General features: G+C 40.0%; 1 protein-coding gene across 3 annotated transcripts in view; it reads left to right on the top strand.

The window, feature by feature from the left end:
• The window catches only part of LOC115425702 (tetratricopeptide repeat protein 28), a 191506-nt gene that overhangs the window by 120852 nt on the left and 43635 nt on the right, over positions 1–27019 (top strand). For 2 of the 3 annotated variants that reach the window (XM_030143409.1, XM_030143408.1), the window contains exons 3-4: positions 4938–5210; positions 6820–6950. In XM_030143409.1, coding sequence (XP_029999269.1) covers positions 4973–5210; positions 6820–6950 — 369 coding nt within the window. In that variant the 5' untranslated portion in view covers positions 4938–4972. Of the gene's footprint in view, positions 1–4925; positions 5211–6819; positions 6951–27019 lie in introns of all 3 variants that reach the window. The other variant, XM_030143410.1, reaches the window with a different exon arrangement.

Raw genomic sequence — 27019 nt, 5'->3', positions numbered from 1 at the left:
CTTCAAGAAAAAAAAGAGAACAGCCCAAAAAAATTATCCACTATAAGAAAAAAACAGAGAACAGCCTAAAAAAATTATCCACTAGATGAAAAAAATTATCTACTACAAGAAAAAAAAAAAGAGAACAGCCTAAAAAAATTATCCACTAGATGAAAAAAATTATCTACTTCAAGAAAAAAAAAGAGAACAGCCTAAAAAAATTATCCACTATAAGAAAAAAAAGAGAACAGCCTAAAAAAAATTATCCACTACATGAAAAAAAAATTATCTACTACAAGAAAAAAAAAGAGAACAGCCTAAAAAAATTATCCACTAGATGAAAAAAATTATCTACTACAAGAAAAAAAAGAGAACAGCCCAAAAAAAATTATTCCCTGTAAGAAAAAAAAAGAGAACAGCCTAAAATAAATTATCCACTAGATGAAAAAAAAAAAATCCCCTATAAGAAAAAAAAAGAGACCAGCCAAAAAAATTATCCACTAAAAGAAAAAAAAAGAGAACAGGCAAAAAAAATTATCTATTAGCCCAAAAAATTATTCACTATAAGAAAAAAAAAAAGAACAGGTGAAAAAATTTATCTACTATGAGAAAAAAAAGACACCCTAATGTTAACCCTAACCCTAACCCTAACCCTAACCTTGAGCAGACACTGGAGCCGTATTTAATCATTTAACTGCTTTGCAAACTATATTAATGGAAATATCTATATTTTAAAATAACTTTATTTTTTAGCGCACGACCTCCACTTCCGGTGGGGTACTTCCTTAGCATTAGCCACATTAGCCGAAAGCCTTAAAATTTTTCAGCCTATCCTTTTATTTTTTGTGGTGGCCTTAATTTTAAAGCAAGGCACCTTTCGGGTAAACAGCGCCCCCGTAATTGAAAAGGTGGATGATGTTTTTTTTTTCTTATAGTGGATATTTTTTTGGGCTGCTCTCTTTTTTTTTCTCATAGTAGATAATTTTTTTCACCTGTTCTTTTTTTTTTTCTTATAGTGAATAATTTTTTGGGCTAGTAGATAATTTTTTTTTTTGCCTGTTCTCTTTTTTTTCTTTAGTGGATAATTTTTTGGCTGGTCTCTTTTCTTTCTTATAGGGGATTTTTTTTTTCATCTATGGATAATTTTTTTTGGGCTGTTCTCTTTTTTTTCTTATAGTGGATAATTTTTTTAGGCTGTTCTCTTTTTTTCTTGCAGTAGATAATTTTTTTGTCTAGTGGATAATTTTTTTAGGCTGTTCTCTTTTTTTTCTCCTTATAGTGGATAATTTTTTTTGGGCTGTTTTTCTCTCTTTTTTTTTCTTGTAGTAGATAATTTTTTTCATCTCGTGGATAATTTTTTTAGGCTGTTCTCTTTTTTTTTTCTTGTAGTAGATAATTTTTTTCATCTCGTGGATAATTTTTTTAGGCTGTTCTCTTTTTTTTCTTGGAGTAGATAATTTTTTTCATCTAGTGGATAAATTTTTTTAGGCTGTTCTCTTTTTTTTTCTTGTAGTATATAATTTTTTTCGTCTAGTGGATAATTTTTTGGCCTGTTGCACCTCTGGGCCACCGTAACATACCGTGTAGCTTCCAAAAAACATATTCAACAAAGATCTAATATTTTGGAAATTGCTTTGGATAAATGTTTGATAAGCCCATTTGAGGACTTAGAGGAACTTCCTTGCCAGTGATTTTACCAACAATGTTCATAATTTTAATATGAATATGCTTAATTTGACAAGCGTCAAGTAAACAGCATATACTGTTTGAGTATTCTGTCGGCATGACTAGTTGCACAAAAGTCTGTTAGTGTGTGAGGGGTGAAGACTCAAACTCCAAGTATGTGAAGGGAACAGATCTGACCCAAACTTGAGTCACATTCAATCAAACACGTTTGAATTTTTTGAGATTGAATCTGGAAGAAAACAGATAATTTGAACTGATTACCAACTCAACTACAGATACATGTTGCCAACAGCCAATGACAAAGTGAGGGTGAGACACAGAAGATAGCATCAGAAGATGACAAAAGTAGTGGAAATATCAAAACAACGATGGTGAACAGCAAAAGAGGGAGAGTGGTGATAAATTGTCATCCTCGCGAGAGTTGGTTTGACAAATCATGTAGTCTATGATTACTCATCAGGTGCAGTTAAGTGTGTGATCCTCATTCTTTCAGTCTTTATACAAAAATCTGCTTCAACCAGTCTGTTATTGTGTACCCCTAGTCTTTTCAAAATCTATGACGACTGTGGAAGTTTAAGTGTGTCCTCAGCTCAAGAAATGTGGGATATGTCAGTATTATTCTGATTTTGTAAGGATTCTTCAGGTAAGTGATTCAGAAGATAAACCTATTTTGTGCCTTTTTATTGCAGGTTGTGACACACAGCCCCTGTTTACAATCAGCAGGACTAAAGACAAAGGTCCTCTCTGGTAGAGATGGATGCATCCAAAGACCACATTTCTAATCAGAAGGAGAAATGCATTGAATACTCTTAAACTTTGTGACAGAGGATATGAAAAGCTTTATGGATATGAGCAAACATCACTATTTCTAATGGGATATATACAGCTGCATGTAAACAGGAATATTAGTCATGTGCTCATTTCTGTTCATGTAAACAGTTTATTAGGAATTTTGTTTTCAGAATAAGGGCAAAAACCTGAATATTTTGTGCATGTAAATGTAGTCCGTGTGGCAAAAATGTTACTATTCATATAAGCATCATCCATCTTTATCATGATAAGACTAAAGGGAAATCAGCCCTTGAGCCCCAATGTTTTAGATAATGGGAAGCTGTCTTTTATAGTATATATGTATTCACATGGGTAATATTCTTATTATTCATCCTGCTCCAGTTTTTTTAATCTCATTCAGCTGCTTTGGGCCAGATCGAGTGCAAAGGGTCCATTAGCTGTTAATTACTGGACTGTTTTCCAGATGCTAACGAAAAAGTTTTTTTTTTTTTTTTTTCATTTGAAGATCCCTTTAGATAAACCTTTGAAGAGATGGTTTCACAGTGAGGTGGTTATTGACCCAGGCTGTTTGCCATTAAAAAGATTAACCTGAATCTGTTGGATTAAGACCCTGTGTTCAGTATCATCTGTCCTGATGAGGTCCCTTTACCTTTTATGGTCACTCTGAAATCTGGCCTCTCCACTGACTATAGAAAAGAAACATTAATAAAATAAACCATTGTTATTTCAGTGTATAGGTTAAACAGTATATTTTCAATGCATGTGTTTATTTTGTGATAGCTGCAAATGAATATTTTAGCTTGTCAAGGAATTTCTTAAATAGTTACTTTCAATCTTTGTGATCTTATCTGTTTATACAATATAATAGTGCAAGTGAAAATGTGCCTGTCTCCCTCTTACAGCTTGTGCTCAGTTACAGTGTGCGTAGTGTTATCTTAAGATTTAATGTGAAATCAATGGCTCTGTAGTGAAACAGCACCTACCAATATCCAGAAATGATGGTGATACATAACAAGAAAAAAAAAACTTTACAAGAAAAAAAGCAAAGACATGTTTGAGCCCTAGCAATGCATTGCTGGTATGTTGTGGGCGTGTCAATGACAGAGGGGTTGTAATTCTCGCTTCAGACACAGTAAACACTTTAGCCTTTCACTGTGTGTGTATCTGTATAAAACAACATACCCCAAATGTTGTCATAACTACCTGTTTATGAATGCAGCAGCCATGACACCTTTTTAAAAAAGCATTCTCTCAGTGTTTGATTTATGACTCAGCTTTCGGTGTCACTCTGAAGGCAATTACAAGCTATGAATGGATATTATATGCACGCACTGTCTCTGTAAGCACGGCATTCTGCCAAGTGCTGGAACAGAAGCGATGCTCTTGAAAGAGCATCATCAGTTATGGTTTTGAGTGCTTGTGTGGGTGTGCATCTCATATTGTGTGTGTTTATGTGTGTGCACCTAAGTGAATTAACATTGTGTGGGTTTCCAAGAACTGTTCAGTCTCCTCAGATGTTGTGATTGTTTTGCCTAAATGTTTGTCTAACAAATAGATGTAGCAATATATGAAATCTTGAGCCTTAATAAGGAAATAGACTACACATGCAGCCACATATTGCTGGTTTGTACTTTACACCACTTTATTTCCTCTAAAGAGCTTTGACCTAATTAGTGGAAACCCTGCAAACAATATTTGCAAATATAGAGCCGTGAGAATAAAGCATTTCCCCAGACACATTCCTCTACTGAAATGCACTAACACACACACTTGGGCGTGCCTCCCTTTTCCCCACTTCTCGTTGTTCGATGTCTGCCAGAGGGCTTTGTAATCTGGAAGGGCTGTGAATCCCAAATCCCGTGTGGCCCACCATTGATTTATGTCATTGTGTGCATTTTCAGCCTCTTCAAAGGTCACCTTGTGTGTCTCCTTTGCTCTGCATTCCTCTACTTCTGCTACTGTTATGCATTAGCTACATTAGATTCCCCATCACTCTTTCAACTACATCTCTAAACCCCTCTCAGCTTGTTCTGTTCTCTCAAACAACCATATCGACTGACATGGAGAGAAGGCAGAAATATAATTTCGCTGTGTGGTTTGTAAAAACAGTTGCCCACAATAGTATAAACTCGTGCCAATTTTATGCAGCGCTTTTGGAAATTGCCTGAGATTACCCCAGTCAGAGAGGAGGGAATAGAAAATGGCTCATACGTTGAGGTATTGTCAAATTGTCAGTGAAAGCCGTCACTCAGCCAAGCTACAGGCTATGCTTATCCAGGCAGACAAAACACAACCATTACAGGAGAAAAGTTGACTCTAAGTTTAGACAGCAGTCACGTTCGGATCAGTAAACACATTACACAGTTGCTGCAATCAACGTCCGATATTGTTGTCAGTCACAGTGTCAACACAAGGTTCTATTTTGTCATATTTTGTAGTCTGTTTCTAATCGCTGCCTTACTTATGTCCTCCCTGCACAGATTCTCTAGAACCCACCTATCAGCAGCTGCAAAAGATGAAGCTGGACAAAAGTCCCTTTGTGGTGGTGTCTGTGATTGGCCAGGAGCTGCTGACAGCCAGCCACCACACAGCCTCTGTTGTGGTTCTGGAAGCTGCTTTGAAGATCGGCACATGCAGCCTCAAGCTACGTGGTTCAGTGTTCTCGGCCCTCAGCAGTGCCCACTGGTCCCTGGGAAACACAGAGAAGAGCACCGGTTACATGCAGCAAGACTTGGAAGTCGCCAAAACTTTAGGTAAGAGGCCCAGACTGGGGAGGAGGGGATGATGATGATCATGAAGGCAGATTATGGCTGTGTAATGGTCATTTTCATCACTAATTAGCTGATTATATCATCTGTGCAGTGTCGAAAAAATACTGAAAGGTCAAAGCACAGTTTCCTGGAGCCTTAGGAAATGTTTTCAGATTGCTTCTTTTTTCTGATAAATTGTTCACTATCAAAATCAATAAACAGCAACATAAAATAACTTACAACAGGTAGTCCGGGTATGGAAACACTGGGGCAGTGGTTTGTGGTTTGGATGTGATTTAACCCAAGTATGACATGTACTCAGCAATTTTTTGCTGACAAGCTCAAACTGCAGTGATTTCATTCTGAAATGCAGCAGAGTACACAAAATGTACAAGTTTGTGTATGCTCTGCCCAGAAATATGCTCTCTAGAACAGAGGACCCTCTTCCTGTATTTACCCCTTCCTTCCTGTATTCTTCATTCCACAGTGGTCAGCTGATCAGTCATGTGACTTAAATGTTTGCTACGTCAGAAGTTTTGTTTAAAAAAAAGTGTTTCCATTTCCTCTATGTGCAGGTACTCTTTTGTGAAATAGGTGAAAACCACCTCAACTAAGCAAAACTGGGTTTCTGTAAATCCAAAACTTCAAAATTTAAATACATTTGTGATTAGTGATTTGTGATCAATACTTTTCTTAAGCAAAAACCAGTGGTGCATTTTTAAAGGTATAGTTAAGATATAGGGAAATAACAACATGCTGAGAGTGTGATGAGAACAAAAACAGATTAATTAAACAAGAACAACTGCTTAATTACTGAAGAAGTACTTAAGAAGTTGTTTTCATTTTTAAGCAAGGTGGGGTGGGTGTTTGCATATGCTCCCAGTGTTTATGCACTACACTACACTAACCATCTCCTGAGCCAAGCATGACACCAACATTTTCTCCTTAGTTAGGAAACGGTAATGAACCATATTTCCTAAATTGTCCCTTTGTGTTCTACCTTAATTGAGAATCCTTCACCACACGTCAAGATAACGTCTGTGAAAAACAAACAAGCATTTTCCAATTTCTTTCCAATTACTTAGCTCAACTGTGTGCGCACAGTAGAGTGGAAAAGATTGAAAGACAGAACTATAAAAAGGGAAAAAAGTAAGAAGGTAAGAACCTGAAATGAAAACAGAGAGTAGCACAGGCTGGCTCCACTCTTCTCACCCCCGCACAGTTTGACACATGACTGGTTAGAGCAGCTGGAGATAAGGAGCTGTGGTTCTCAGGTGAAGCACAGAGGCTCGTGCTTTACTCTGGCCCTGTCTGTGGGGCCTCTCTGTCAGGCAGAAATAATAAGGCTTTCCCCTCTCACCCTCTGGAGCATTGAGATCAACACTAGCAGCTGTCAGGAAAGCCGCTCTACTGTGGAGAACTTATAACAGCCACTTTCCCTTTTAAGGCTGCAGTGGCATGTCATGTGGTTTATTACATGGCCGTTCAACAGTGGCAGCGGATGATATGAAATAAACACTGGTTGCTTTGTAATCACATAGGATTTACTGCATATATTCTTTGTCTACCATTTTCATTTGTCCTCTTATCTCTTGTGCTTGTTCTTCTCCAGGTGACCAAACAGGGGAATGCCGTGCTCATGGGAATCTAGGGTCTGCATTCTTCTCCAAGGGAAACTACAGAGAAGCATTAACTAACCACCGCAACCAGCTTGTTCTTGCTATGAAGCTCAAGGACAGAGAGGTAAGAAACACATATGATGGGTTGTCTGGTAGTTAATACATCTGTGAAATGGACAGAGCATGCTAACTGTCATTGCAGAGGACAGTGAATCCAGGTTATGCTTTTTTTTGCTTTTAGTCTTTTATCAGACTGTAGGTGTTGGATTGTGCTGTGGCCAGCATTCTTCTGTTGTGGCTGTTTAGAGGGTATCTGAAGGAGGAGAGTGAAGGACAAAGAGATGCTGCAGCTCTTTGTCTATTGAAAAAAGGGTGTCAAGTTGTTGCAGAGACATATGAAGGTGATGGGGGAGGAGAGGACGTGAGTTACAGCAGGGCCTGTAGGTAGGCTTAACAGCTGTTTCACCTTATTCCCTGAGCCGAGAAGGTTATGTTTTCATTACAGTTTGTTTGTCTGTCTGTTTGTCAGCTGGATTACAGAAAAGCTACTGCACCACTTTTTCTGAAACTTAGTGGGAGGGTATGGGCCAAAGACCAACCCATTAAATCCTGTAACAGGTCCAGCAAAAGAGGTGATTTTTTTTAAATACAGAAAGGAACGGTATTCTCTCTGAGTGCTCTGGTTATTGTCTCACACTAGGAGTGGGTAATATGGTAAAAAACAAATCACAATATATATAATTTTGTGTCACAGAAAAAAATTCAAATTATTTATCTGTAAATTCAATTAAGAAGTAGTTTAACTCTTTCGGTGCCAGACAGTTAAGGGGCTAATAAGCCTTAAAAGTGCCACAGAATTTGGCCGTTTTTCAGTATTTCGCGTCGTTTTTATAATATTTGAAGAATCCTGCAGGAAACCGCTCGGTAACATCCGACCGATTGCTGATTAGATTCAAAACGCACCGGACACAGCCGATTCATTATTGATCGTAATTTGCATAATTTATAATAATAATAATAATAATAATAATAATAATAATAATCTTTATTTATATAGCACTTTTCATACATTAAAAACTGTAGCACAAAGTGCTTTACATATCAGTTTAAAAATCAGTACCGCCCCCCACCCACACCTACCCACTCACCCGCACACACACACACACACACACACACACACACACACACACACACACACACACACACACACATACATGCAAACCCACAAGCTCACACATACTTAAGAAGACTGACTGAGCACGGGTAGACCAGAACAAAAATGTACAAGTAAAAGTAAAACATCAATTTAGGAGGCGCTGTCTCAGGGAGCCATCCGCACCAGGAGGCAGCCGCCGACCCCGGCGACCAGGCACCAGCAACACAGCCCCGCATCCCAACTAGTGGGAGAGGGCCAACTGGGACCCCCACCCACCAGAAAGGAGCGGACCCCAGTGAGAGAAGGCGCCACAGCCCCCGGAGTCCACAGCCACCCCCCGGCATGGAGGGCTCCCTCTGATGAAACACCAGAGAATAAGAAACATTAAAAAGATATAAAAATATTATTCGGTCGCGTGACCTCAAATTCCCGTCTGATTGGTCTCAAAAGGGGGACACAGAAAGAACGTCATCGAAATGTGAGAAAGAAATGGGGGTGGATGGTTTGTTTGTACACAAATATGGCGTGTTCTCCAAAGCCGATCTGATCGGCCCGTGGCACTTTAAAGGTTGTATTCGTAAAGCCGATTTAATCGGCCCATGGCACTGAAAGAGTTAAAGTAACTACATCTTACTCAGTCTGCTGACTATGTTCTTCTGTTATTTAGAAGTTCCATATAAAAAATTATTGTTCAAAACTACCCTGTTTGTGTCTGATACGTTCTTCTTTGTGTTTGTTTCCGTTGCCTCCACAAATGTGTTTGCCTGCATCTGAATGGAAACATGCAAAGCACCTAAATGACCAAAATATTTGCTGCAAAGCATAGGAATTGGGACACAACATAATATTAGAGCATAATATAAAAATAGAGCCTTTTTTTTTTTTTTTTTACATTATCACAACATATACAGCTTTGGAAAAAATAAGAGACCACTGCAATTTCTTCTTAAATCAGCAGGTCTGCATGTATGACAGCCATTCCATTCCTTTGTCTGTTGAATTTCAACACAAGCCTGATCCATGTCTTATTTAAGAAGGAGAAGTATAAAAACTACTACTGTGGCCATCACTATCTTCTTGCAGTAGGACTAGCCGGGTGGTACAAACAGTGTTATTGGTACCACAAAAGTATTTGGAATCAAAAAATAACTACTGAAAACTACTGGACTTCTACTCTGACAATGTTTCCAAACTCTGAGGACTGTTTTTTCTATCAGGACAATGCTCCTGGCCTCAGCTAGGGTAATAAAGGTGTGGATGACGGACCACCAAATGAAGACCCTATCATGGTCAGCCCAATCTGCACCCTTGAACCCACTTTGAAAACCTCTGGAATATAATCAAGAGGAAGATGGATGGTCACAAGCCATCAGACATTGCTGAGCTTCTTAAATTTCTATGCCAGGAGCTGCATAAAGTCATCCAACAGCAATGGTGGAGAGCCAAGACATGTGAAAGCTTGCATTGAAAATCAGGGATATTCCACCAAACATTGATGTCTGAACTTTTCCCAAGTTACAACATTAGTATTGTGTTGTTTAGAAATGAATATGACCTTGTTTTCTTTGCATTATTTGGGTCTGAAAACAGTGAATCTTTTTCTTATTTTGAATGTGTCGTGTTCTGCAAATACATGCTCTAAATAATATTTTTATTTGGAATTTGGGAGAAATGTTGTCAGTAGTTTAGAGAATAAAACAAAAATATAAATTTTACTCAAACACATACCTATAAATGGTAAAATCAGAGAAAGTGATAATTTTGCAGTGGTCTCTTATTTTGTTCCAGAGCTGTATAGTGTCAAACTGCACAGTTTCAATGCAAACCAGTTATGTTAGTATTATGCAGATATGCATCTGGTTTCTTTAGTGACTCTGTCACTGTGCAACATACATCTGTTTTGGAATGTAATTTACTCAAGTTAGGCTGTTAACACCTTCACCAAGGAGTTTACATACATTTTGTTTTGTCTGTTAGCTAGTTTGTTGGTAAATGGATAGTGCATGGGCCATTAAAGAATCCCTTACATATGGTGTCAGATCCTGGAGGGATTATTTCCTGCATTTTTCTTTTCCCACTTTTTCTGACAGAGGTCATGCCTGGGTGGAGGTATGTGCTGTACTGAGTCTGAATATGGGGGTGACAGAGAAAAGAAGAGCAGAGAATGAAGAGGAAGAGTTAAATGTGATTAACAGACGTCTTCCTTTTTTGTAACTTGTCTGTGGCCACTTGCTCTCTCACACTCCATTTTCTATTTCTTCCTCTCTTTTTTGGAGCGACCTCTGTGGTCATTGTTGTGGGGTGACAGGTGCTTGTTCCAGCACAATTCCCGTCACAGAAGGGGAGAAGAATGGCCTCCGTTTCCCCTTCATTCCTTATCCTCGCCACCAGGCCGGCAGCCCTGCTTGTTTGTGTTCCTGATATAAAGGGACATTTAAACAGTCCAGTCAAACGTGGCACAATGCGCCAGGATGAAACTAACAGTTGAAGAATGAGGCCAGAGGTCCCCTTGACATCTCTGCCTCCCACTGTTTGAGGATATGTGCCAAGCAGAAGTCTGATCATGAGCCCATGGACACTGGTGCCAAAAGCCTCTGTCATCTATTGAGGTTAGAAAGAGAGATGGGTGAGAGACATACTAGTGATACTTAAGACCTTGCAAAGTAATGCCAGTATATCACAACCAAGCGGCTGTCATGCAGATATTCAGCCACTGAGGAAGTGCTGCCTGCTTCTTAGAGGTACATTCTCTCTTTACACACAAATGGACCCCTCGTGAGTACCAGAGTGTCCCATGGCCCAGAGGAGATCATTGAAGGCCCTTAATTGTTGCATCATACACAGAATGTCCTGACTGGTCCTGCAAGGCCCACCCTACTGCCCCCGTTCTCCTCTTGTTCCTCTGAAGGGCCCCTAATCAGAGTCATATGTGTGTCACACCACCTGGTCTCCCTCAGAACACACTGGAGCCTGGTGGATAGCTCATTACGCCTGGCCTGGTGTTTTTGTTTCTGATGTGGACTTTTTATCTGGCCTTTCTGAAGCTGAGGTCACTTCCTAGAGGCCGGGGACAGGATGTTGCTTCTGACTGGATTTCCAGTGTGTATGATCTGCAGTCGAAGAGTCTAGAGGGGAAAGAGATTTAAACAGAAGAAGTAACAGCAATCCTGACCGATACACGAATATGTGCCATATGCGACGTGAAACAGTTTTAATTAGCTTGTAGTGCAGATAGTAAGTATCTCCTGGAGACTTTAATGAAATCATATACATAGTGAAATGTCTGCTGTGATAAAAGGACCTAGCGGAATATATGGCTGTGATATGACATGAGGTGTGGGTGTTAATTCTATTTTACTTGAAGTTTTGATCATGTGTATAAAAAGCTTGGAAGACATCAAATTGAACACGTTAAAGTATTTACAGTGTGTATGTGTGTAACCTACTGAAGTCACATTAGTTTTTTTCTGTTTGGCATTAAATAAAAGTGTCACTTCTTAATGAAAATTTACATTATTGCCACTTGGATCTTAGTTTTATAGTTTTTGCCATGATTCCTATCAGTTATATTAAGTCTGTGCTTTTCCTGTTAATTGTTAACATCTGGGAAGCTGTTGTCATCGCTGAATTGAAGTCAAATGAGGCAAGACACAGAAGCAACCAGACTATTCTACTTACATACTATAAAACACAGGTTAGCTCAACTTTAAATAAGAAGTATTGTAACTCATAGCTCTGGTTTACCACAATGCAGTGGCTACTAGTCTTAGTCCCCCGGGTGCAGAGTTGCATTTATATGATAAAACAGCAGAGAGAGACAAAAAGCAGAGATCCCAGATGAGTGTTCTCCATAAATCACTAGGCAGTACAGTACTCGGTCATCTCAGATCAGTATAGGAGTCATGCATGGGATCTCTTTTCATCAGCTAATAAGTTTTAGGAAAAAATCTGCTGTAGTTGTCCACAGCACAACACGGCAAAAAACGCCCCTGGCCTGTAGATGACCAATGAACTGTAGGACACTCATATATAAGACGGTCCACTGAAAAAAAGAAAACATAACAGGAAAGACTATCGAGCTAGGAAGAGGCTCAAAGAGTGAGTGCTCTGTCATCCGCGACTGGGACTGAGAGCTGCGGTCCAAACCAGTGAGGTCATAGGCTAGCGTGAAGTTAGTGTTTTCTTTAGCTCGCTCCCTTTTGGAAATATCCTTAGCAGATTTTCAGCTGTCATATATACTGCAGATAGAACATAAACACTCTCCCAAGTCTTTCTAGCTGTGTGTGTCTTTTCCAACTTTTATTTTTGTCCCAGTTTTCACACCTGGCTTGATCCAAGGCCTGCCAGTAACCATCTTTAACAAAGGCCTTCTCTGTCATTGTGAAACAAAGCTGTTAAACTAGGTCTTTCCTCTCCAAACTCTCTTTCCCATCTCCTCTGTTTGTCTGTGACGTTTTCGTCTTAAATAGTAGGTTTAACTAGAAGGAGGTAACCCCTAATTTGGGGTGTGAGTATTTAGGAGAAACTGAGGCGGGCTGGCAGCAGTGTAGTCTGTAATTATGACTTGTGTGATGTTAAAAAGAGTCTCTGCTGCTGACTCCCCCAACCCCAAGTTGAAATGGAAATCACGATCAGGGAAAAGTAAAAAGGATACAAACAATGTTTTTTTTCCATAGGCTCTGCAGTTCTGTGTGTCTCCTGTCGCCATTTGCTTTTTTAGCTCTAGCTTTGTTTATCTATGCTCCCTCTCACTCTCGCCCCATCTGCCGAAAGGAATTTACTCAAACTTTGCCCCTGACGCTGAAATTGACACAGACTATTTCATCATGGGTGTTTATACTTGAAGCTAGTTCGGGGCTATATAGAACCTGGTGGACCTGAGGTTGTATAATCAGGCTCAGGGGCTGAGGAATGAGCCTCTAAATAGGGGGTGAGGATGAGGTCTAAGTGTGGGTGTTCCACTTGTCAGGGTCAGGGTTTGTCAGTGCTTGTCAGCACACTAGCAGAGAAGGGGATCATTAAGGAGTCATTAGGGTATGGATGTGTGCCTCCACTGCCTTTCTTGGGGCCCTTGCTAATAGAGGATGGCAGAAGGGGGGACTTGGCACCCTTGTCTTTTTCCATTCGTCGCCACTGCTTTGCTGATTAGGAAGGAGGATTTGTGACTAAGTAAAGGGGCTAATTTAGCTGAAAATTCTGGAAGAGGAAAATGTCTAAAACTTTTCTGCTCACTTTGATGGGCAAGGTATGGTTTGAATAGACTAAACTGTTGATATTAGTTTTCTAGTAAAACCACTAGGAACAGCACAACCACATATAGAAGTGCCTGCTGCCCTGCCTCCTGATGTGCGAGACTGAGACACAGAACGAGCCGTGGTGCAGCACCTAACAGCATGTCCAGCCTGCTGTGCCTTAATGACACACAGGCTCTCCTCGGCCCAGTGGTTTAGAACTGCTCTACAGCAGCTCGCTTAGCCATGAATCATGAGAGATGGACGGCCGCATCAGCCAATGGGCCATGACCAGAACTGGGAAACAAGGATTTGTGTGTTTGTGTGTGCGTTAGTGGGAGCACACATCTGTATTCGTATGTTCCAATGTCAAGTGGATGTGTCATGTCTTGTGCAGGTTTGTGTAGTAACATTACAATGTGTTTGTACAGAAATATTAGACACATTTCCCAGATTAATGTAGGACTGTAAAATGTGTGTAAAATCTGAGATGGTTTTCTACCTTATGGGCCTGTTTGAACTGCCCTTGAGATTTATTGCTCTTGATTTGATTGTTGCAGCACACACGCATCATTTTACCAAATCAGCAGATGTCTGTATGTGTGGGGAGGTGTTAGGGAAGTGTGTGTAAACATGTGTGAATGCCTTACTGATGCCTGTGGTTATTTGGGCCTTTACATGTTGCAGTGTAATGGTCTATGCACTGGCTTACTGTGTCCTGCAACACAGCATTGACCCAGAGCATAGGGTTCTAGTACTCCAAAGTGAGTTCGTGCACAGCAAAAGACATATGACAGCTTTCTTTTTTTTTGTGTGTATGTACATGTATGCAAACATGGGCGTGCACTGTGCATTTGCTGCATTCGAGGTGACGCAGCTTTGTGTCTCCCCCAGTGGAGCATTTGGAAGGCTGTCAGAGAGATGAATGACCGCCGTTATATCGACTACTGCTCTCTGCTTCTCTACTGCCTCCTCCCTCTCTCTTTCCTCAGTGGCCCATGCTCCACTTCTCCTTTCCTACAACCTTCCACATCACCCCTGTTTCCTTTATTTTCTTCTCTTCCATCTTGCACCTTCCCCTCACCCTTTTCCCCTTTCTTTACATCTAATTTTTTATCCTTCCCTTGCCTGTTTGTCTTCTTTCTCCATTATTCAGAATCTCAGAGCACATATTTTGTGTGAGAGTGACATTTAGAAAGAGCACGCACAATCCAATGTTAAAGGATTCATTGCCATCAGGGGCCTGGATTTTTAATTTGGCTCTACAAAGCTGAATGCTGTATGGACTCCTACATTTGATCAAAGCGTCAATACTCAACCCTCTCAAGCCCCACTGTTAACTACTCTAACAAGACCTTAATCTAGACACTGCGGTGCTTTGTGAAGATTGAACTGCTCACAGTTGGGAAGTTGAGTAATTTGTCTTGAATATTACACCTTGTCTCTTTCTTGCTTGTTGCTGCGATCAATGGCAATACAGGGGGACAGATTAGATAACAAATAAACAGTGACATGGTCATTGGAGACTCCTTACCTTTCTAAAACAGTGTTGCGGGTTCTATATGATTACAGATGACAACCTGCAGACACATAGATAGTGCTCATCAGGGGGAGGAGAGAATCCAAAGGGCTGCCTTGCCTCACAAGACAAGTACACCATGAAGATTTTAATCATTATGAAAGTAGGAGTGGGCGATATGGCAGAAATATCATATCCCGATTTTTAAAAAATAAAATCACATTCTTGATTTTATCATGACTCTTTGCATTGATCTTTGAGACTAATTTGCCAGTTTCTGAATAGTGCAACCAAACAATTTCCATATGTAAAACATGGTCCTAAAAGGAAAAAAAAATGAAACAGACAATTTAGCCCAAAGAACCTTCCAGGATATTTTTAATTTAAATAGTTTGTGCAATTTTGCCAACATGTGCCAAGAACATAAACATACTAAAATGTAAACAACACTCTGATTAAGTGCACTCTTGCAACATAAAAACTAAACTGCACTTGGTTTTTGAGGTAGCTTTCCATAAAAGTAAAAAGTAAAAAAAAAAAAACAAAAAAAACACGCAACAAAATATCAATGAGGAAATGCCCGTTTCAAATAATACTCCAGGCTTATAGAACAGGTGACTGGAAATTTTGCAAATTACTGTTCACGCTTTGTCATTTGGGGAAAAGCCAAACCAATTCCATACTATGGAAGTGGAGTTCTTTTTAGGAATCAGCTTGCCCGTCTCACTGTCAGCCATGACTCCTGCTATACAATGTTTGTGTCATCCATGTGACGTGGATGTGAACTAGCGTGATGTGTCGGTACGTCAGCATATAACTACATCCAGAGCCGTTGAATACTCAGTGGCGTTGACTACATCATATTATAGACGATTCCACGATCTCTGCTTTGTCGGATCGGCAATACCTTCTAATCCTTCATGATCTAATATCGTCTTATTGCACACCCCTATATGAAAGTCAAACCTGTGATCATTAATCTAGCAGAGGAATTTCATGTCGCATACTGAGACAGATGAAGTCATGCCAACTCATCTTAGCCAGATAATGGCTGATGATAAGGGATCAAGCTTGATTACATCAGCCAGCAGAATTTTATGGTTTTGGTAGAATTTAATTGCTTGTCTGCATAACTAACCTAAACTCTCTCACCTCCATTCATTTTCAGTGTTTTAATGGACCCCATTTTTGCTTCCATTTTTAGCAGAGCTTAGAAGTGGTCTGAAGAGGCTGACTAGTGTGTTGGCTTTCAACCTACAAGATTAATTGTTTATCTAATCTCCTCTGTGTAATCCTTATTACAGAGTCGGTAAGTGATTTTCATGCAAATTCACTGCACTCTAGGTGTCATTCACAACTGACCAAAATTGCAGTGGAATCCAGACATGGGGCAGACCTCCCAACAAAACATGGCAATCCCCTCTCCTCCTTGCCTCCAGCCTCAGTCCAGCCTAGACCTCATCCAGGCTGGCCAGAGAGCCATTTAAAGCTCGGGAACTGCATCCCTTTCCCCAGCCCGATCGATAGTGGAGCTGTCAGCAAGACGAATGGAGGCTTTAGGAAGTCCATTTTAATGAAGGAGAAGGAACAAGGGAAAGAGAGGTACTTGGGAAAAAGGGGCAGAAGGAGAAAGGGAGTGCCACAGAAGGTGGTTATGCAGCAAAGCAAAAGGGAGAGGGGTATATATATATATATATATATATATATATATATATATATATAATATATACATATATATATAATATATACATATATATATATATATATATATATATATATATATATATATATATATATATATATATATGTGTGTGTATATATATATATATATAATATATACATATATATATATATATATATATATATATATATATATATATGTGTGTATATATATATGTGTGTGTGTGTGTGTATACAATTATGTGTGTACAGTAGTGTCTCCAGTGACAAGGGTTGGGGAGGGGTGGGCTGGGTTGATTTAGCTACAGTAAGACCTATTTCTAGCTCAGTAGTGTGAAATGGCTCCTTGGATACAATACGTTGTAAAGAACACCCCAACACAGAAACCTATATTAGTGGACAGAGGGGATTTCATCTGGCCTGCACACCAACACCACATCAAGTCTTCTGGCTCATGAATCATGCCAGCAGCTCTGGGGTAAAAAGATATTGTTGTGACAAGGGAAAGCTACATATCCAAGCCAACTCCCTTCACAGCTGCCCTCAACCAACACACTGGCCTGCATCAAAGGATTGACTTACATTTGCATTCAGATGACGGGTTAGACAATTAACTTGGACTTTTCTTGATGTTATAGTTGATTTGTTTTTAACCGGTTTAATAAGCATTCTGAGCTGTTAACCTTTATATCAATATGCAGAAAAGGCTGAATGCTAATCGGTAATTAGGAGGTGAGGTCAGAGGTTAGGCCCAGCCTAAGATGCAGGCCCACACTATCCTCTGGGCACTACCCTAGCCAAAACCTTGTTTTCACTCACTGGAGCAATTACTGCCCCCAATTAGTCTCTATGACTGTGGAAATGGCTGTCAATTTATGCCTAGGGCCGAAGCTAATACTTGTGAAGAACTCCGTCTATCAAGAGTGGTCAGTATTCTGAGGCAGCCACTGACTTTCATACAGACTGACAATAAAATGGTTCAGAGAACTGAAAGAAAACTCAGCTTGTTTCTGATCCTGAAATGAAAGATGAGTTCTTGACATAAGAAGATATTTAGGTCTTGCTCTTCTCTCTGCCCCTATGCCTTAAAGGAGTCGTTTAGTTGGTCAAATGTAGAATATATTAGTCAGGAGATGGCAATAAATAATTACGTAGAGAAATCCGAGTATTATATTTCGCAGACTGAATCCTAAAACGTAATGCTTAACCCCAACATATTGGGTGCATGTGTGTTTATTTATACTTTTATAAGATTTGCAAACTGAGTCAAATGAACTACTTTGTATACCTATTCACATGACCAATAAATAAAATACATTAGATGGATGGATGGACAGATGGACGGACGGACTTTATTTATCCCAAACTGGTAAATTACAGTGTAGCAGCAGCATGACACACATACAGTAACAATAGACTACCACAGCAAATATGAGTAAAAAAAGAAGTACAGCACAAGAGCAAATACTATACACTATACATTATAAATTTGAAGTATAAAAAGATCTGGGTAGAATCTGGATAATAACTGTAATGTGCTGAAGTAAAACTGTAAGGTGCAAAACATGTTGAAATATTTCAAATGAAAAGGTGTATATATGTATTATATTGCACTAGCAAATTGACCCATGGGGAACCACGGGTTCTAGATCCTCTCATACAATTCATTCCTTTACTTTCTTTACTTTCTTGGTCAATTTCACTGGCATTTTCAGTTGAATAACCTCTCAGCTGGCATGTCTGTCTCTGCAAAATATTATATACAATGTATTATTTCTCCCAAAATATTGATCCTATTAACTTGCCAATTTCACTAGTCTCGTCCTTGGTCAAAAATACACAAGTATGCCAAACTGCAGCTGTCAGCTCTTTCTGGATTTTGTGTGATGCCCGAGGTGCAAACAGTCCACTTCCCTTTTATAATATAGGATTACTAACACTATTATACTATCATGACATTTTTATATTAGAAACACACAGTGCAGTATTAATAAAATGTCCATGCTTTGCAGAGAGGACTGTCTTCTTCTTCACTCCTTCTCATATGTTTTAAGTGATGCCAAACATAGGAACCAGATTACTCCTCACCAGCCACTGTTCTGCAAAATAGAGATGAACTTGTCCTTGGAGAAATTAAAATGACATGATGAAGTTTCAAGACATTCACTTTGTGAATGCATATTGGGCATGGTTTCTGTCTTATGAGGGAGCATGGGGTCTCCCTGGAAGAGAAAGGTCAGCACTGCTACAAGTGTTTGATGTTTGCATTATATATAGCTCTAGCACACACTAGGGTTGTAGGAGCAGCATTTTTGCAGAGTGATGAAATGGTCTTCTGCAGACTCCCTGACATCATGCCAAAGACAGGGATTATAGCCCCTCAGTTTGGCTCAGCTCAACCCTACTAACAACTCCTATACAGTGAATCTTTCTCATTCTCTCCTCCAGTGTCTTTCTCTCTACTCTCATCTTTAGCTTTGTCCCGAGTTACAGCAGTGTCAGCATTCTTGTCCCTGTGGCACAGTATCCAGACCTTCCTCACTCTCTTTTGGATGGGAGCCCTGTGTCTGTATGAGGAGGTGGAATGTGTCTTTGTGGAAAGCGCTCAGAAAAAGCAATAAAATGGAGAGAAAATACAAGGCCCCAAGTGAGTGAAATGAAAGTACTCCATCTTAGGAGGGGATGGAGGCCTACGGGTTCTGCTTATACTTGACCTTGCAGCACACAAGTAAGGTCTCTAAATAACAGTCAAGTCGGGCCTGAGCTGGCTACACGAGTCTGTGAAAAGGCTCTTGAATGTGCTGTCTTAAATGGAGAAAGGGACCCAGCAGAATGGAGATTGTAAAATATTCAGTAGAGGCCCCAGAGGTAAAGACTGTTCTGCTCTGGTGTTTTATTGTAGCCAGGCTCAATTTTGAAAAGTTAGTAACTATTACTGGTGCTGTCAGCAGATTTAATTGTAGCCATCGGCCTTCGCTTGTGGCAAGGTGTGGTCAGCTCAGGTTGGAGGGACATGGTTCGCCTGTGGTGCCACATACGCAAAATTACACACACATACCGAGTAGAAGGCAGTGTTGTTTTATGACTATAGACAGTGGGGTATATTGTAGTCTATTGTACATTACTGCCATATTAGCAAACTAAATTTAGTCATAAGAATCATGTTGTGTTTCTTTGATGGAGACAGATTAAAATGAAAATGTATCTACCTACCTTTACTAGAAAATACACTGTTTTTACCGCCTAATCTATGATTGAGTTCCAATTTACGCACTTTAATATGTGTTTTATGGATGACAGTGTCTGTCGTGCTAATGTGTAGATATTCATGCCCCTGACTTGGGTGATGTCTTTGCTTTTTGTCTCCATGAGTATACCACTGTTAGCACTTAGACAAAACAGGGACTGCTGAAAAACACACTGAACAAAGTGGGGAAAAATTGGATTTTGGAAATTAAGAAAATACCCCCCCCCCCTTACATCCAGTTGTTGTCCAACAACTGTAAAATTCTGCCCTTTAATAAGAAAGTGATTATGTTTCTTATGTTTAAAAATGTCTAGGACTGGTTCCTACATTGTATGGAATTAAGATTTGGCTTCTACAGACTGCAAACAGCTGCTTACTTTTATTATTATAGTGGTGATTAAAAAATGTTTGTGGTCGTTTGCATGTGTATGTGTCTGATGAGCTGGGCATTTGTGAATATGTGCATAGGCACGATTTTGACTTCATCACCATTCAGAGAGGCTTAGCATGATTAGAGTGGTGTGATCCTCTGAAGAGTTAATGATGAGAGAAGCAGTAGCTCCACAGAGGCCAATCACACAGCAGCCTCTGACAGCATGCGGAGGCTTATCTTGCTCAGTGTATTGTGTGCGTCTCTGTCTATGTGTGTGCAGTAGTGTGTGCACAGCATGGTTTTTAATGTGTGGGAACATATATGATGGGATTTCAGCTATCATTTTTCACATGATAGTGTTTGTTATCATCTACTCTGAACACCATTAGAATATGCATGATCCCACTGTCTGAATGTTTGACATTTGAGGGTTTATGGACATACCAATCAGAATCCATAATCATATAGCTTCATTATGCTAGTGTCAGACAAAGATCTAGCACAGGAGGGGCTCCTGGTACCTCCGGGTCTAGTTCAGGGCTACACAGCACATTGGAGAAGGCCGGTGGCAGTTCCCCCTCCCAACACTCCAGGGAACTGAATGACAAGCTTAATGACACTGTCGGGGTTACAGCATGTCTCCAACTCATTTTCGAATGTGATTGAAGTTCGCAGTGGGTAGCTTTTCATCAGTGTTGAGCAGACAAAAGGGACCTTTTCTGTGTTGTCTTTGTATGTGTGTGCAGTTTGTGTGTTTGCACATGTACGCCTGCAGCTCTGAAGAGATGCACAAGAGAAAAATCACTTTATAGTTGTTATCCTGGCTGTCTTGGAATCTCTCGATCCCAAAGATGATGAGTTTTGTATTGGCTTGTCTCCAGTGTGTCCTCTGCTTGTTTATAGCCTACCATATATATACACAGATGCACTTTCAGGAAAAGACACTGAACAGAGAAGGCTTTACAAATACAATCTTATGTCTCGGCCAGTATGTCATTAAACAAGTCTGCCAATGTGTAGTATCCAAAATCACCCTAAAAAATTGCTTAGCACAGAAATTAATTGAGAGAGACCATTAACAGAGTCTCATTAGACAGATGTAAGTATATGGCAATTAGAAGTGTTGGAGTGCAATATGAAGTGTTATGCTCAGAGTGTGCAGGGCAATGTGTCCATCAGCTGCATGGCTTAGAGGACTATTGGTAGGATCTGGTTGCGGTCCATACTAGTAAAGGTCCAAGTCATTCATGGCTGCAGATGTGGGATGAGTCATGTAATAGTTGTTGGTGTTGGCTCAGATGTACTTCTAACTTAACCCCCCAACTCTTTTCATTTCTGTTCCTTTGCCTTTTTCTTAATGTCCTACAGGGGCTCCAGCCTTTGTTAAGCAACAGTTAGGCATATGTTAAGAGTTTAAGTCCACGTCCTGTCACTTAATGACAGCACAAAAGTGGCCTGTGATTGTTCCATCTCTCCCGTGTGAAGAGGCCAATCTAACACAGACAGAAACCCACTTTGTTTGAAGCCACACCGGTGATTTTCCTATCATTCTTACTCTTGACTTGTGGAAGTAGAATTCGATTGGTACTTATGTGTCTGCTTTGAGTCAGCTGACACACAGCTCTTGTTCAGCATACTAAGTTTCCTCCACCTGGAGGACCTTTTTTTTTTGTGTCAACTTGTCTTGAGTGGGCTGCCCACTGTTTAGTAGAGCTGTATTCTTCTGGCAAATTCCTCCTCTTACATTACGTGACCTGAACACAACAGGCATTCCAGAAAAATCAGGCCTTCAAATTCCAATACAGTCCCTGCAGAGTGTTTGGTAAACATATTCCCTCTCTGCTCTGTGTCTCCTAGCTCAGCCTCTTTACTCCCTTAACACCCTTTTTCTCCTAATATCTTTAACTATTAGAATATTTTTGATCATACAGCAGAGACTGGTGTGTGACTGTTGTGTGTATTTCCTTATTTTTAAAATTTTATTTCTGTAGTCATGGGGTGAGTTGTACGACCAGAATGCAGCTCTATGTGATCATGCATCTTGGGGGGGCTCAACTTAGGTGCCAACTCAATTTGTTGCTGAAGGGCTGTAACAAAAGCCAATCACCCTTCCACTCGGGCTTCTATTCTGCCAGGGGCAAGAGATACAATCAGGGCCTCCGCTAGCAACTATTTACCGTCGCTGTCAATCAGAGTCCTGTGGCGTGTACTCACAGCTGGAGGCATCACTGGCAGGTGGCCCAGCATCTACCAGAAAACATGTCTTAAAAGCAACTATTATTTCCTGATCACCACTCCCTGTTTAATCTGCACCCCAAGTCTAGGGATGGGTCAAATTAATGAATACTTGTTAACCTCTAAAAATTCCATTCATTCATGGTGTCTTAAAAACAGTTTCTCTTTTTACCTGACCCTGATAGGGCCACCACATTGATCTGCCTGTCTTTGTTTGTACAGTCTACTCTCGTTAAACCGCCCGCCGTTATACCGCTATTTTCTCTCACCGCCAACCAAAACCATTGCACAAAAATCCCCAATGCATTATTCCATTAGCTACCGCCATTTCCGCCTATCGCCATCCGCCAGCCCAGTTCCATGCACAAACAACACTTATACCATTGATTTCCCGACCGTTATACCACCAGCGTGATTGCCATCGAGTACACATAAATTTTAACAATGCACTGAAACAAACGCGCCAGACGCTGATCGCGACAAGCTACGAGTAGGTCTACGGAATGGCCACCATTCATTTATCGCAGAACACTCAGTAGGTCAGGATGTCGGGAAGAGGACGTGGGATTAAGCCAAAGCCTCAAGATGATGGGGTGTCATTTCCCGACATGGTATAATAATGCTTAAAATGTTTCCCCACTTTAAATGATCCCTTACAACATAACAGAATCAAGATTTATTTAGAAACGCAATTAGAACAGGTTAACGGAGGCAGCATAGACAACATATAGTAAAGACATGCACATTATGGACGCAACCCGTTGTAACGCCATTTTCGCTATACCGCCAATTTGGCCGTGAACGGAAGTTGGCGGTATAACGAGAGTAGACTGTATCATTTGATGTGAACAGCACACCATACTGCATGTGTGTTCCAGCACTTAACTCACTTCCGAGTCTTAACCAGATGAATTAATACATGCTAACTAGTGCTAAACTAATGCACAGTAAAAAAAAAAAATTACAAGGTTGCCATCTTGTTTTTAGGACTGTGGAGGTAATGTGATGCAAATGATGAACATCCTCCAAATAGCATAAGCAATGTTTTGCCTTTTTTATCTCCCTCACTGTCATTTTATTTTGATTAAGTTAAATTCACCCTAAATCTGTTTTTATTCAAACATTCTCCTTTTTCTGTTGTCAAACTCTGACTGAAATGATCATTTAATCATAACAATAAAAGACTACATGTTAAACGGCAGCCTTTTCTTAGCCATTTTGATGCTGGTTTGTGTAAGTGATGAAAATCTTTATTTCTATTATCGAGCAAAATCACTGCCATTCTCCCCCCTAACCTTCAAAGAAGAGCCAATAAATTCTCATTGATAGTCCAAACATTGCTCACACTTGCTCATTTGCAAAAGCTACCTGATGCTCTGTAGTCCAAATTACCTGCAAATGAATGGCATCAGTTCTCCTGTTTCTTGGGAAATGATTGGCTTAAGGAAACTAATTAGGCAGTTCTGGTTGTGATCCTTCAGCCTTGACACACACATACACATTTAAGACAGAGACAGAGACCACCCCCATCCTTTTCCTCCCCAGGAGGCAGGTGTGTTTTTCATGGGATGTGGAAAGGAATGTTCCCTGGATTTAGTTTCCATCATGCTGCACTAAGGTAGCTACCATCCTCATGGTCCTAATCTTTGTCACAGTGGGAGGTAGCGTGTGCCTGCATGTGTTTTGTGCATGTGTGTATGTATGAGTGCATAAATGAATTATGTGTTTATGGATGTGATAACACAGCCCAGTGGAGAGATTCACTTTTTAGTCTTTTATCAGTAGGACCAGTTCTGACTGCCTGTGGCTAAAGCAAAGGACCCAGTGGTGCTGAAGGCATTTAGTAAGTCTAGTGCAGCTTGGAGGAGCCACAGTCTGTAGAGCAGTGAGGTGCAGAGGTGCTTTGGAGGGACAACCCCGTCTTTTGATCCCACCAAGCACTGGTGTTGATGCTGTGTTCTGCAGGCTGCCCTGGCCACAGTAGCTGCCCTCACCAGGCTTGTAATTACATTTGAGGAATGAAAGCACAGAAGGAGGAAGGGATTTAAATGGCTTGTGAGTTGGACTGGAGGTAAAATGTAGTACTTGGTGCTCTCTCAGCTGCATGTCATTGTGAAATTATTGACCTGACACTTCAGAATATGATGACAAGAGTCAGTGTACAACATGACTGAGTTGGTTTTCACTTACAGGTGAGAGATGAGAGGTCCTTTGCTTGTGGTTAGTTTTTTTTTTAAGCTGCTGGTGCAGTTAAGACTGGAAATAAGAAAACCGTAGCTGGACTTGATGCTGTGCAAATTAAATTAAATGCACCTAGATTTTTTTGCAGGGAATAATGACTTTAATTTAATATAATTTAATTTTAATGGTGGGAACTGGCCATTCTGAATTACACAAGATGTGCAGAGACTGAGAAAAAAAAAACCTTGGAAGAAGACAAAGATTGATGTTACATACTCTAAATCCTGTCATCTTATTGTGTTGTATACTAATATTGTTCAATATTGCTAGGGATGGGAATTGAGAACCGGTAGTCAGTAGCTCAATTCCTTGGAATCGTTTGCCTGCCTGCTTAACCATTCTGCCTTTGTTGCACATGCATGATGATGTCACACATACGCTGAATTGTTTTTTTTTTATTTATTTATTTATTTATTTATTTATTTCGTTCATGTTTGTGCATTTCATCAGTAAACATTCAATAATCATCAAGTAAACAAACATGTACACAGCCATGCTTGAAAAGGAGCAGGATGAAGAAAATCTTTCCTGCCCTCTTATAAATAATAATAACCTTAATGGTCAGCCATACACAACTAGCTATAAAATCATACTGTATAAAGTCAGACAAACCAACTAAATACATCCAGGATGGTACCAAATGAATACAAAACCAAGTGCAAAACTACATGTCCAGAAAGTACAAAACATAGGTAAATATAAACCTGATGAAAATGATGCAAAAACATTTTACCAGTCCAAAATAAGTAAATAAACATGTCACAAAATACAAAACAAATACGAAGCCAAATGTAAAACTTACAACTGTCCATATAATCTCATTGTTCTTTCTTTATACACTTTTTTCAGTTGGAATATGTTTTTACAGTCCTTCAGCTCATTATAAAGAGAATTCCAGAGTTTAACACAAACCACTGATACACACATCTGCTTCAAAGTTGTCCGTGCACACTGGTGTTTCAAATGGCCTTTCCTTCTATGCTCTTCATTCTCTTAAGTGAAGACAAACAGTTCTTGTAATTTAGCTGGTAGTGCTTTACTTTTGGCCTTGAACATAACATGTTTTGGTTTGGAATATAGCCAACAACAAGGCAGAAACACCCCAAAGGTTGGCTATATTTAATCTGAAAAGATGACACTGGGGCCACTTGTAACACTTGCAAAGCTTACATTTCTTCAAAGGGGGAAATCCCTCCAATCAGCCAAAACATTTGTCCACACAATATGCAATTCATTTGCAGGAATGTCACGTGTTTGATACACTACTTAGCCATACTTGTGAATCTAATGGCAGAACGAACACCAGGGCGGTTCTAGGAGTGGCAACAAATGTCCTGCCTCCTCAAATAAAAGTTTCCAAAGGTAGGGAAAAGGAAAATGAGGTGCATAAAGCGTCTTAAGTTTCACTTTGACTTTGTACGGTTATATGGTGTAACTCCCCCATCGCCGCATCTGTCACCAGCATGTGCGCCCTTAACATTCCTGATTGCCACCTCATATATGACTATCTGGAACTGGGCCTGGCATCATCTCTTATTATTATTTGTGCATACTGTCTATGTTATATTTTCTGTGCAGAGATGGAAAATAAAAGACAGTTAATGCAAACAAACCCATTTGTACTATTTTATTCCCTCACTCAATGAAAATGGACAAGAAAATTGATAAGGAATCGGATCGATAAGCAAAATCGATAATCAGAATCATTAAATTCTTATCAATTCCCATCCCTAAATATTGCCATGACAACCAAGTATTCTGGGAGTAGACAATAGGGAACTGGGGCTTCACCTGATATATGTTTAAAGGCTTTTCAACAGAGTGTTTTTGTTCAAGTTGAAAGTCCTAGCATTCTATTTTTACTGTGAATATATGATGTTACAAAGACTGGTTATTGGCCCCCGATTACTAATAATCATTATAGGTCCTGACAAAAACATATTATTTGATAAAATAGTTGACATAATATGTTCTACACATTCCTTTTGAAGTTCTTCACTGTTAGTTTAGGTTTGCTTTAAAAAAAAGTAGCTGCAACATCCAGGGCTGCTTCAATTTCACAGAAATCTGATTTGGTCTAAACCTAGTCAGCATGAGTTGGTCGTTGTTAGAGATGGATTAAAAGAAAGTGGCACAAAAACTCCATCACCGCTTTCAAAGAAAATTGTGAGGTGCAGAGAGTCTGGACATTTGGTTGTCACTCTTCATTTCTTTCATTGTGTCAGAGAGCTCTGGGCTACAACTCTGACTGTCTCATATTGATCTGGGTCCTCAGCCTGTGTAACCTGTGTTTTCTTATCTCTCCTCTCCTCTCCTCTCCTCTCCTCTCCTCTCCTCTCCTCTCCTCTCCTCTCCTCTCCTCTCCTCTCCTCTCCTCTCCTCTCCTCTCCTCTCCTCTCCTCTCCTCTCCTCTCCTCTCCTCTCCTCTCCTCCTCCTCTCCCCCTCCTTTTCCTCATATCTTTTCCTCTCCTCGCCACCCAACAAATGAAATTCTGAAATTCTTCATGCAC

The sequence above is a fragment of the Sphaeramia orbicularis genome, chromosome 9 (genome assembly GCF_902148855.1).
Source record: "Sphaeramia orbicularis chromosome 9, fSphaOr1.1, whole genome shotgun sequence".
NCBI lineage: Eukaryota > Metazoa > Chordata > Actinopteri > Kurtiformes > Apogonidae > Sphaeramia > Sphaeramia orbicularis.
The sequence above is the reverse complement of the archived record's forward strand: the minus strand, read 5'-3'. Positions and strand labels throughout refer to the sequence as shown.